At 43.4% G+C, this 13,595-nt stretch overlaps 1 protein-coding gene across 2 annotated transcripts in view; it reads left to right on the top strand.

Annotated features, from left to right (window-relative positions):
• The window catches only part of LOC128342597 (zinc finger protein 397-like), a 17,485-nt gene extending 3,890 nt beyond the window's left edge, over positions 1-13,595 (top strand). The window contains exons 1-4 of one of the 2 annotated variants that reach the window (XM_053290067.1): positions 6,912-7,042; positions 7,505-8,742; positions 9,578-9,704; positions 12,083-13,595. In XM_053290067.1, the coding sequence (XP_053146042.1) occupies positions 7,642-8,742; positions 9,578-9,704; positions 12,083-13,149 (2,295 nt within the window). In that variant the 5' untranslated portion in view covers positions 6,912-7,042; positions 7,505-7,641 and the 3' untranslated portion in view covers positions 13,150-13,595. Of the gene's footprint in view, positions 1-6,911; positions 7,043-7,504; positions 8,743-9,577; positions 9,705-12,082 lie in introns of those variants that run through there. The other variant, XM_053290068.1, reaches the window with a different exon arrangement.

Genomic DNA, 13,595 nt, shown 5'->3' with positions numbered 1-13,595 from the left:
CAATAGCCCATATCTAGAGTCCCCAAAACATATTCTCCCCACCCATAATGACTTCCCTCTTCTCCCCACCCACCCCTCCCTGCCACAAAATGCATTTAAATTACAAGGAGGCAGATATAGGCTAGACATTAGGAGGGATTTCCTAACTGTAAGAGTTGTTTGACAGTGGAACTGCCTGTCTCATGCTGTGGTGGGCTCCCCTTCACTGGAGGGCTTCAAACAGAGCCATCTGTCCTGCTCTGAGCAGGGGGTTGGACTAGAAGACCTCCGGAGTCCCTTCCAGCTCTAACAGACTATTATTCTAAGCAAGTGGACAGGTCTCTGCTGCAAGGAGTTAATATTCACAATTTCAGAATATTATTTCAGGTAGGGTAGGGGTAGGGTAGGGTAGGGTGGGGGGAGCAAAGGGAAAGATGAAAAGGGGAGTACCTGCCATTTCCAGGTACGTAGGCTTGGGGCATAGGAAAGTGCCTTATACCGAGTCAGACCATTGGTCCAACTACAGGTGAAACTCGGAAAATTAGAATATCATGCAAAAGTCCATTAATTTCAGTAATGCAAATTAAAAGGTGAAACTGATATATGAGACAGACGCATTACATGCAAAGCGAGATAAATCAAGCCTTAATTTGTTATAATTGTGATGATCATGGCGTACAGCTCATGAAAACCCCAAATCCACAATCCCAGAAAATTAGAATATTACATGGAATCAAGAAGACAAGGATTGAAGAATAGAACAATATTGGACCTCTGAAAAGTATAAGCATGCATATGTATTCAGTACTTGGTTTGGGCCCCTTTTGCAGCAATTACTGCCTCAATGTGGCGTGGCATGGATGCTATCAGCCTGTGGCACTGATGAGGTATTATGGAAGACCAGGATGCTTCATTAGTGGCCTTCAGCAATTCTTCATTGTTTGGTCTCATGTCTCTCATCCTTCTCTCGGCAATGCCCCATAGATTCTCTATGTGGTCAGGTCAGGCGAGTTTGCTGGCCAATCAAGCACAGTACACTGTATACTTTTCAGAGGTCCAATATTGTTCTATTCTTCAATCCTTGTCTTCTTGGTTCCATGTAATATTCTAATTTTCTGGGATTGTGGATTTGGGGTTTTCATGAGCTGTACGCCATGATCATCACAATTATAACAAATTAAGGCTTGACTTATCTCGCTTTGCATGTAATGCGTCTGTCTCATATATCAGTTTCACCTTTTAATTTGCATTACTGAAATTAATGGACTTTTGCACTATATTCTAATTTTCCGAGTTTCACCTGTAGCTCAGAATTGTCTGCACAGACTGGCAGTGGCTTCTCTGAGGTTGCAGGCAGGAGTCTCTCTCAGCCCTGTCTTGGGGATGCTGCCAGGGAGGGAACTTAGAATCTTCTGCATGCAAACAGGCGGGTGCTCTTCCCAGAGTAGCCCCATCCCCTAAGGGGAAGATCTTACAGAGCCCATTCAAATGCAACCCAGGGCAAACCCTGCTTAGCAAAGGGGATAATTCATGCTTGCTACCACAAGACCAACTGGTTTGGGGATGAGGAGTTAGGGATGAAAGGCCAAAGACTTCTTGGAAAAAGTGATCTTGAGGCTGAATTTGAAGGAATAAAGAAAGGTAGAACTATATAGATGAATTGTGGAAAGGAGTTCCCAGCTCAGGAGTTGACTAGGGTGATTGGGCGGTGTTGCTTAACAGAGCAGGAAACCTTTGACCTTTCTAGAGTAATGGAGTTGGAGGAGCAAAGGTTTGAATGCCAGGATTTTGTGGGAGATAAGAGTGGAAACGCTGGGTGAGGCAAGCCTATAGAGAGCTTTGAAGGTAAGAACAAGGGTTTAGTTAAAACTACTTGTCTAAAAGCATTATAATTTTAAAAGAAGGGAAGCCAAAAATCACCTAAAAGCCATGGGAGCAAAAGGTGACACCAGGAGCGTAGCGGGTCCGCCGGCAGCCTGTGTGCAGCCACCGCGGCTGTCCCTGTATCTGACGTCAGACGTGGGGCTAGCCACGTTGGAGTTGAGGTTTAACTCCCGAAGGGGCCGCGCGGCCCCTGTTAGGGAGCTAAACTAGCACCCCCGCATCTGATGTCAGATGCGGAGGGCGTGTCAGGGCCATGAGACGTGGCCCCTGATTGGTCATGGCCCGGGTTCTTTGAACCCATTGGCCCAATGGTGGCTCCGCCCCTGGGTGACACTATGCCAGGATTTGACAAATCCCAGGCACCGGGGAGCCATGGTACCTAGAAATTTGACTGTGGTACCAAGAATAGAATATTCAGAGGTGGAATTATTTAATAAAATTTGCATTTGTCCCAAGCAGCCCTGTGCAATGAGGGGAGAAAAATAAGCCCATTTACCTTCCCCTTCCACAAAGTCCATCGCTAAGTCTGATAATTTTGTCTGTCTCCTAAGTTTGGGGGCTGGCTTCTAGATCCAAATAAAATTTGTCAAGGCCTACAGTAAACCATCCTAAAGACTGCCTCTTCTCATTTGGAATGAATTGTCACTGTCTGTTATCAGAAAAATCTTAGGTCACTGCATCAATCCATTAGAAAATATCCAAAAGCCATTGTCGAGCAACACCTTTGTTGGTAAGAGCTAAAATATCTCAAAGTAGCAAGCAAGCTCTTAGTTCTCCAGAACTTTCCCTCAGGTGGGATGTTAAGCAAAACAACAAAAAAGAGGACTGGGAGTGGGGGGTAGGGAGGGAGAGAAATGGCAGACGGGGGGGTGGGGGGAGAGAAGACTGCACACAATGAAGGACTGAAGTTGGTAACACTTTTTAGTTTTATTATAGATATTGATTGATTGCTTAAGTGCCGTCAAGTCAACGTCGATTCTTAGCGACCACATAGATAGATTCTCTCCAGGATGATCTGTCTTCAACTTGGCCTTTAAGGTCTCCCAGTGGTGCATTCATTGCTGTTGTAATCGAGTCCATCCACCTTGCTGCTGGTCGTCCTCTTCTCTTTCCTTCAACTCTTCCCAGCATTATGGACTTCTCAAGGGAGCTGGATTTTCACATAATGTGTCCGGAGTATAGTAGTTTGAGTCTGGTCATTTGTGCCTCGATTGAAAATTCTGGATTGATTTGTTTGTTTTCCTGGCTGCCCATGGTATCCTCAAAAGTCTTCTCCAACCCCAAAGTTCAAAAGCATCAATGCTTTTTCTATCTTGCTTCTTCAAAGTCCAGCTTTCTCATCCATAGAGTGTCATGGGGAAAACCATTGTCTGAACCATTCTAATCTTTGTAGGTGTAGACACATCACAGCATCTAAATATCCTTTCCAAGGCCTTCATTGCAACCCTACCAAGTGCTAGACTGCAGCATATGTCTGTCTTGACTGCTGGATCCTTTACTGTTGATAATCAATCCTAAAAGGCAGAAGCTATCCACCACTTCAGTGTCTTCAGTGTCAATTCTGAGGCTGGTTGCTGTACCCGTTGTCATTAGTTTAGTCTTCTTTACATTTAATTGTAGTCCCATTTTTTCACCATGCTCCCTGACTTTCATTACTAGAGCTTGCAGATCATCCGCATCCTTAGCTATTAGAGTGGTGTCATCAGTGTAGTGCAGGCCAACTTTAAAACCACACTCATCTTCTTCCAATCCAGCTTCTCTCAGTATATGTTCAGCATATAAATTGAAAAAGAAGGAGAAAGTACACAGTCTTGTCTTACTCTTTTGCCAATCTGGTACCAGTCTGTTTCACCATCTGGACTGTAGCTTCCTGCCCCGTGTATAGGTTTCTCATGAGACCAATGAGATGTTCCGGGACGCCCATTTTCCTAAGGATATTCCACAACTTGACATGGTCGACACAATCAAAGGCTTTTCTGTAGTCAATAAAGCACATATTGACTTATTTCTGGTATTCTTTGACTTTCTCAATTATCCAGTGACCAGCGAGCATCAGCAATTATATCTCTTGTTCCTCGGCCTTTTCGGAAACCAGCTTGAACATCCAGCATTTCCCCTTCCACATAGGGCTCTAATCTGCGTTGTATGATCCTGAGCATTCTTTTGTTAGTATATGAAATTAAGGATATTGTGCGATGGTTTATGCAATCTGTTAAGTCTCCTTTCTTTGGTATGGGTATGTAGACTGACATCTTCCATTCTGTTGGCCACTGTGTCATTCTCCAAATTTGCTGGCATAGTTTGGTTAGAGCCTTGACTGATTCTTCTTCTGTTGTTTGCCATATTTCTGTAGCTATTCCATCAGTTTCTGTAGTCTTCCGACTTAGTAATGACCAGAGTGCTGATTTAACTTCATCTTCCTGTACTAGAGGTTCTTGCAAGTAGGGAATATCTTCTAGAGTATCTTGGATGTTGATGTCCCTGCTGTACAGATTTTCAGTATATTCCTTCCATCTCTGTTTGATCTTCTCTGATTCAGTTACTATCTGTCCTTTGGTGTCCCTTAACATACCAATTCAAGGTTGGAACCTCCCTCTGAGTTCAGAGATCTTTTGAAAAACTTGGCTTGTTTTTCTGTGTCTATTTCCATCCTCAAGGTCTTTACTGATGTCATTGTAGTATTGTTCTTTGTCTCTTCTAACAGCTTTCTGAAATTCCCTATTAAGTTCCTTCCTGAGATCTTTATCTTTCTTGACTTTGGCTTCTCTCCTCTTCTTGGCAATTTCCACCGTCTGTTCTGACATCCATTTTGCTCTCTTCTGTTTCTTGGTCTTTGGCAGTCTCTTTTCACATTCATCCTTAACAATTTCTTTGATTTCATTCCACAGTTCCTCTGGTTCCCTATCAATGAGGTTCAGAACTTAAAAGCAGTTACTTATGTTCTCCTTGAAAATGGTGGGTACATTCTCAAGATCATATCATGGAAGCTGGATAGCTTTTCTTTTCTGCTTTAGCTTGACTTGGAACTTGCACATGAGCAGTTCATGATTGGTTCCACAATCGGCCCCCGGCCATGTCTTTGCTGTTATAACTGAGCTCTTCCACCTCCTTGCACCAATAATGTAATCCATTTGATTTCTATATACTCCATCTGGTGATGTCCATGTGTATAGGCACCGATTTGGTTGTTTGAAGAATGTGTTAGCAATGAAGAGATCCTTGGCTTGGCCGAAACTAATAAGTCGTTCTCCTGCTTCATTTCTGTTTCCTAGGCCATATAGGCCGACTTTGTTTTCCTCCTTACCTTTTCCAGCTTTGGCATTCCAGTCTCCAACCACCAGCATCACATCTTGCTTGCATGTTATGCTCAAGTTCAGTCTGAAATTGACAGAAAACTCATCAACTTCCTCTTCTTCTGCATCAGTTGTTGGGACATAGACTTGAAGAACTGTCATGTTAAAGGCTTGTCCACGAAATCTAACTGATATTAGTCAGTTACTGACTGCATTGTACCCAAGTATTGTCATTGCTATATTTTTCCTGACTATGAAAGCAACACTGTTCCTTCTTTGGTTTTCATGTCCTGAGTAGTAAGCGGTATGATTTTCTGACTGAAATTGTCCCATTCCAGTCCGTTTTAATTTACTGATGCCCAAGATGTCAATCTATAGTCGATTCATTTCATCTTTCACTGTGTCGAGCTTTCCCATACTCATGCTTCTTACGTTACACATTCCCATTGTAATTCTGTCTTTGCAGCTTCAGATTTTCTTTTCCCGCACGGCAACATCAGCTGCTAGATGTCCCAAAGGCTTTCGTTTAACCGCATCATAAACACCATCAGTACTCTGAGAGGTCCTCAGCTCTTCCTCAGTAGCGTGTTGAGTATCATCTGGCACTACATCGACAATCATTCCATTTTGTCTATCCATGTGGTTTTCTTGGTAAAATACAGGAGTGGTTTACCATTTTCTTCTCCCGCCCAGTATGAAATGATGCCTTTGTCATTGTCACTGAAGTGATCGTCCGCCTCCAGCACCTTCCTGTATCACTGCTGCCCAATATAGGTGCCTGCTTGCTTTAACTGGGCAGCTGGGATGACCTTCGCGCTTTGGGCGACCCTACTGGTTGTATACCTCCCGGTGTACTTCGCTCATCCCTCCCAGGAACATCCTCCACCAGCCATGATGAGGCAGCATAGCAGGACTTGTTGGGGGAGGGATTATATCTATTATATAAAGGAAAAGGAAAGGTTGTGCTGTGAAGTCGGTGTCAACTCCTGGCAACCACAGAGCCATGTAGTTTTCTTGGTAGAATAAAGGAGGGGTTTACCATTGCCATCTCCTGCAATATATATATTATATTTTTAATTTTATTATATAATGAGTAGATCATCATGATAGTAGTAATTTATATATTGGTGAATGTGGGCATATTTTATAGAATTGTCACATCACAGGAGAAGACCTGCGGTGTCCCATGAAAGAGATTCATTTTACAGCATTGAAATTTTGAAGAATATTTTAGTGATATCCTTGGAAGAAGATATGAACGTTCATTAATTCTTGAAAAAGACACTTGAAACAGTGTGATAACCAGAGTGCTGTTGTTTATATACTTAGTTCTTTCATTGGATGTACTATATTTTCCTATGTTTATATCTTTGTAGTTGGATACACTTTATATCTTATTTATCCATTTGCCTTGTACAATTTATTCATATCACCATGTATAAATGATTATTCTATTTTCAATATAATCTACATTTATATATTTATTGGGGCTATTGTTTTCTGTTACATCATTGGATCTGTTAGTTTGCTTCTTGATTCTCTTATTCAGCTCCTTTATGCTTTTTGCTTGGTGCTGACTCAATATAAGGCAGCTTCCTATGTTCCATGAGCTCTGAGGGACTAATCCGACCAGTGTTCCCTCTAACACATAAGTTGTTGACTACAATTCCCAGAACCCCCTAGCAAAAGCCATTGCATCTGTGGATTCTGGGAGTTGTAGTCAACAACATCTGCGAATCCCTGTTAGAGGGAACACGGAATCTGACCCTTGCAAGCTTTGAGAGAAGCATTCTCCTCACACTCTGCAAAACTTTCAAGAAGCACAAGGAGAGTAGAGAAGGCTGCTGGCAACCTTTCTCCTCCCTGCGCTCTGTACCACTTTCAAAGTGAGCAAGGGTCAGTTTTGAAGGGGCCTGGCTCCCACCCGGGGGTGTGGGGGAAGGTAACATATGTTGCTTTGCCTCAGGCACTTCAATAATACCTTGTGCCTCCCCTGGTGAGAGTTCTTCTGTTAACAAAACTGGAGGTGTATGTTTAAGTGGTGCACTAGTTAACAAATCAATTGAAGCCAAATTAAGTTGTTTCCCTCAATATAAAGGCTATATTGTTCTATGGCTTTGTTTTAATAGTAAACAGCCCTGAGCCACTTTGGAAGGGCGATATAAAATTGAATAAAATAAAATGATTTATATGTGGGCCTGGACCCCCATGAATAAAATTGAATAAAATTGAATAAAATAAAATAATTTATATGTGGGCCTGGACCCCCATGCACCTTATTCGTATTTCTGTTCTTGACATTCTCTCTCTCTCTCTCTCTCTCTCTCTCTCTCTCTCTTATCATTTAGGGAGATGCCTCCATTCCTGGTGAGGAATTTTGATCCTAACTGGTGAAGAATATTGGCTCGCTTTGTCTCAATTGGCCTAACTGGTGACTCTGATTGTATGCTGTCACAGGAATAAAGGCCTGCTGTATTTTGCAGTAATGATCTCAGGTACCTTTGTCCCAAGAGAGAAAATGACGGCTGAACCAGGACATGAATCAACTTTGAGTGTCCAGTTGGACCCAGTAGGTTATGAACTGGGGAAAGGGACAGGACGAGGCTCATACATCCTTGCCCAGGCTGCAGGTATCAGAGAGTTCTGGGAAAGGACTGCACCACAGCCAGTTAACCAGGAACCAGGCGAAGGTCTGCAACAGTGCTGGGAAGACCAATGGAAGGGGTTCCTCAGAACAGTGGAGTCCACCCACTTGGAATGGAGAACCCCACAAATACTTGGGCCCATGCTAAGTGGCGACAGCAAGGTTTTTCTGCCCCACTTTGAGGAAGCAGCTGGCACTGGAGAAGAGGTGACTGAACTCCTGACAGGCCTTAGCACAAAGGTCCAGCAGACCAAGAGCAATTCTTTGGAGAAAGATAAGCCAGGTTGCATGAAAGTGAAGGAAGAGATCCTGGATGAGGAGACCAGCAGCATGGAAACGCAGCACCAGTGCTTCAGGCAATTCAGTTATCGGGAGGCAGAGGGGCCCCGAGAGGTTTGTAGTCATCTCTGGGAACTGGGTCATCAGAGGCTGAAACCAGAAAGATACACCAAGGAGCATATCCAGCTGCCAGAGCCCACATTGTGGGGAGATACAAAGATATTTCCAGTCCCCAGCAAGGAAGAGGCCCATGCTGACCAGTCCATTCAAGAAGAGGAGGAAGTGAAATGGTTGGAAGGCCTCCATGGAGCAGAGGAGGATGGAGAAGAAGACAGGAAGGTGAAAGAAGAAAACTTTGGCAAAGTTCCTGCCACTGCAGAGAGGCAATGCCAACGTTTCAGGGAGTTCCGCTACCAGGAGGCTGAGGGGCCCCAAGAGGTTTGTTACCAACTCTGGAAGCTCTGTCATCAGTGGCTGAAGCCGGAGAGACACACCAAGGAGCAGATCTTGGAGCTGGTGATCTTGGAGCAGTTCCTGACCATCCTACCTCAGGGAATGCAGAGCTGGGTCAAGGAAGGTGGGCCAGATACCTGCTCCCAAGCGGTGGCCCTGGCAGAAGATTTTCTGTTCAGGCCACAGGAGGTCACAAGACGGGAAATACAGGTGAGAGGACTTAATGCTTGGCCCCTGCTAGGGCCCGGGTGTATTTTGTGGTTAGGAGCCCTCCTCAGATGTTTGGTTTTTTCAAATAGAATTTTAATTTTCAAATAAAAAGTAGATAAAGGAGAGATACAACAAAAGTGTTCGAATATATCAAGCAATACAAATTATGAAAAAGGAAAAGAAACAGCAATCACTTCCCACACTCAGATGTTATTAAGCAAAGCCCGCTCATGCTTACAGGAAGTCCCACCCCACCACTGTCACTCACTCCCACCTGCCGGACGCTCCAGGTTAGGACACTGTTTGTCTGAAGAGGTACACAGCGTAACCGTGATGGCCGCCACTTACATGAGTGGCAACCTCGGGCAATCCCGGTTGCTGCTCACGGAAGCACCAGCCATCATGGTGAGGGTGCTTTCCTCTTCAGACAAGCAGAGCCCTAACAATTTTCCTCTTCAGCTTTCTGAGCTGTAAGCATGAGCGGGGCTTTGCTTAATAACGGCTAGAATCTTCCTGCCTTTTAGCCTCAGTATTCCTTCCCTAAGCCCATCACTTAATGCTTGGCCTCTGCTAAGCCTCAACTTGAACTTGCTACCAGAATCTTCTCACTTTGTTAAAATCAGCACAGTACTTCCTAGACTGCCCATTGCTCACTTACTGCTAGAGCACAGGCCTGGTTTATTTGTTGCTGGGATTTTCTTGCTTTTTTACCTCCTTGTGTTCAAAGCAATGTATTCTGCCACAGAGCTGTAACTATTATGAATCAGTACATTTTGCCTTTCCCCTTCCCAGTCCTGTGCCTAACCACTGAACAGTATTCTTACTTTTGTTCCAGGTTTCAGAGTTATTGAAAGAGGAGGATGTTTATTTCCCCGACCCAGAGAAGGCCCTTTCAGACAGCTGGGAGGGACCTCCCTTTAGGGAAATCAAACAGGAGGATGACAAAGATTACAACTTGCTACGTAAGTGTTCCTTGTATCTTGAAATAAAGGATGCTCTGACTTCCTAGGGATAAACCTTAATTCTATTCCTTCGCTCAGAAGAGGCTAGAATTGCTTAATACTTTTATCACCCTCAAAACCTTTGAGGCTTGCTTGCTTGTTTGTTTGTTTGTTTGTTTCTCAATCATATTTTTATACCACCTGATATGTAAATCTCTAGGCGCTGTACAAATTCCAACATTAAAATCACAGGTTAAAATACATAAAACACAATAAAAACAATATAAAACAAATTATTAAAATTATTAAATAATAATCATTTATCTTATTTATGTTTGCGCACCCCTTTTCTAAAAATTCTTTACCTAAAGTGGTTTACGTTAAAACAGAAGATAAAAACAAGGAGTATGATCAAAATAAAAACAACATGTCTGTTCTATCCTTTTTTTGTTTTGTTTAATTATCAACATAATTTATTATTGTACACTTGATATGCTAGGATTGGATAGAGCTATTCTTGCGTGGTGTGCTTCCCACTTAAGAGCACAGACGAGAAGAAGACAGGAATGCAACCAAAGATGGTATAGGCCTTTTTTGCCACAGCATCATGTTGTTGGCTCAAGTTCAATTTCTAATAGGCAAGAATGCTTATATCGTTCACCAAAGCTTTCATTTGTCAGTAATGCAACCTGTCATTTAGCAGTGAAAGCGGTTGCATTTCCCCTCCTGATTGCCAAGCTGATACAAAGAAAGGCTGTAGAAGATTAACATCTCTCTGGATTTTGGTTGGTCCATGGACTGACCCAAAAGGTTCCAGATTTAATCCCTGATATCTCCAGTTAGGGGAAAAGAAAGAAAGAAAGCTACTATCAGTGCAGAGCAGGGGTAGGAAGCCTTAAATCTTCTCACCTTCCCAACCCTTGGAAACTATCAGCATGAAATAACAGCTTGGGGAAGCAGAGCTAGTCCATAAAATGACACCACAGGGAGGCACCCATGTATTATTGTACTGTAATTTTGACAGAGGCATCTGCTGTAAATATATATTACCTTTTAAAACTAACTTCCTAGGGTGATCAGATACTTTTTGTGCTAGATATCTTTTAGCTGACCACACTAATGAGATTTCAATCCATGTAGCTATGTTTTGCCTGACTGCAAGCAACGTACATAGAGAGATGATTATATAATCATGAACTGTTTGATGGATAGCATACTTTAGCACAAACATGTGGTTTATTTACTGTTTAGGATAGTTTGTGTTATTCACTGAACATCTTTCTTCATGCTGTCGTTCATCTCTTGAATATATTTGCTTATATTGTATCCATACCATTTTGAATTCGTATTTTCAGATTTGTTTGTACCTTGCTGTTTTTTTGCTTCTTGTGTCTTTTTTTCTTTCTTGTTAGTTACTGTAATAAAGAAATCTGATCTGACCATAGGGAGGCAAAGCTGGTTGCAAAACAGCAGCATGTACAAAAATTTACATTGATAGAATGAGAGATTCTAACATCAAAACCTCTGAATTCCAGGAGCATTTTGCTGCAGGATAGGAGGGGAGCAAGAGGATGCTTTGGGGTGGGAGGGGACTGGGGAGAAATTAATAGAAGAGAAAGTAAAAGCAACCTGGGGAATGGGCGGAGAGAAATTAAACATGGCGCAACCTCCACTCGGCCAGCCAATCAGATCTGCAGTATTGGCTGGAAGGGAAAAGAGGGAGAAGCAGGGCCCAAACCCTAAGAACATAGGAACTGCCCTGCTGGATCAGGCACAAGGCCCATATAGTCCAGCATCCTGTTTCCCACAGTGGCCCACCAGATGCCTCTGGGGAGTCCACATGCAAGAGGTATGCACATGCCCTCTCTCCTGCTGTGGCTCCCCTGTAACTGGTATTTATTGGCACCGTGCCTCTGAGGCTGGAGGTGGCCCACAGCCACCAGACTAGTAGCCATTGATAGACCTGCCCACCATGAATTTATCTAAGCCCCTTTTAAAGCCATCCAAGCTGGTGGCCCTCACCACATCCCCTGGCAAAGAATTCCATAGATTGGCAAAGAATTCCATAGAGTTCCTTGAATTGGAATTCCATAGAAACCCTGAAGAGCAGATAAGCCGAGGAACTCTCAAGCAACCCAATGCCAATCCCAGTGTAGACAGTACTGAGCTAGATGGACCAATGGCCTGACTCAGTATAAGGCAGGTTCCTCTTCCTCTTTCCATCAATGTATGGTGTTCATGCTCACAGAGGATCTGGCTCTCCTATCTGAAATCCTGGTCCATAAATCCACTTGGCTCTTTCTTTCTCATTCTCCCCAAATGCACAAACTGGCTAGAAATTCCTTTCCACTCCCATCAAACAAATGACTTATCTGTGGATCCTCTTTGTATTTCGGCAGATGACAAGAGGATGTGCAGGAAGGAAAAACATCAAGCAGAAAATTTCAGAGAATCGGAGCTATGCTGGATCTTGTCAAGAAACATGGAGCAGGACATTTCTCCCTGTCCCGATCAAGGAGAAAGCCCTGAACACTGGCAGGATCATTGCTCGTGGAAAGAAGAGGAGCGATTAATCTATTCTCCGGGAGATGAGGGCCACGGCGAGAATATCGTCCAAAAAATAATCCTCAAGGATGAGCAAGAGGAGGAATGTGGGGAAGTATTGAGATGGAAGCACGAGCTTGTGCTGCACGATGCCATCCACACAGGAGTGAAACTGTACGAGTGCTCAGATTGTGGGAAAAGCTTCAGCCGCAGAGCCCACCTCATCCGACATCAGAGAATTCACACGGGAGAGAAACCATACAAGTGCCCGGACTGCGGGAAAAGCTTTAATTGTAGTTCACGGCTTATTACACACAAGAGAAAGCACACTGGGCAGAAACCATATATATGCACAGACTGCGGGAAAAGCTTTAGCAGCCGTTCCAACTTCATTGTGCATAAGAAAATCCACACTGGGGAAAAGCCATACCAGTGCTCATATTGTGAGAAAAGCTTTGGCCGCACATCGCACCTTATTAGGCACCAGAGCATCCATACAGGAGAGAAGCCATACCGATGCTCAGACTGTGGCAAAAGCTTCAGCCGCAGTCCCCAGCTAGTTGCGCACGAGAGAACCCACACCGGAGAGAAGCCATACCAATGCGCCGATTGTGGGAAAAGCTTCAGGAATCAATCCACCTTCATTGTGCATAAGAGAATCCACACTGGTGAGAAGCCCTATCAATGCTCCAGTTGTGAAAGGAGTTTCAGCCGCAGAGCACACCTCATCAGGCATGAGAGGATGCATACAGGGGAAAAGCCGTACATATGTGCAGATTGTGGGAAAAGCTTCCGTGACTGTTCAAACTTGATTGTCCATCGAAGAATCCATTCAGGCGAGAAACTGTACAACTGCTCTGCGTGTGGGAAAAGCTTCCGGCACCGATCACACCTTAGCAGACATCAGAGGACTCATACATAAAAGGCACTGATTATTAGCCAAACTCAAAAATTTTAATAACCAAATATGTACTGGTGATGCCTTTTTCTATGTCCATTATTTGGCAATTAATAATTAGCCACAGCCAAAAAGAGGAAGCCTGTTTCTCTTTAACCTTTTATTTATTTTATGTACATTAGCAATAAAACTTTGGGGTTCAGTGAATGGAAGTTTTTATTCCTCCCCAGCCATCTCCAGTGGTTTAAATCCAGTACCTGACATCCTGACTTAATTTACTAGAGGAAGTCCTCTTGAAATTTAGTAGTACTTTAGATTAACTCCTGAGTAGTACTACTGAGAAAATTAGTCTGGATGTCAGCTAGTGTATTATCTTGAAGATAATAAAAATGTCTAGCACATTTGTTCTTTTTGTACAGAGGGACGTGACTACTAAATATGCCAAATAAAAATCAGCCTTATAAAACTCA

This window comes from Hemicordylus capensis, chromosome 2 (assembly GCF_027244095.1).
Source record: "Hemicordylus capensis ecotype Gifberg chromosome 2, rHemCap1.1.pri, whole genome shotgun sequence".
NCBI classification, from domain to species: Eukaryota; Metazoa; Chordata; class Lepidosauria; order Squamata; family Cordylidae; genus Hemicordylus; species Hemicordylus capensis.
The sequence above is the reverse complement of the archived record's forward strand: the minus strand, read 5'-3'. Positions and strand labels throughout refer to the sequence as shown.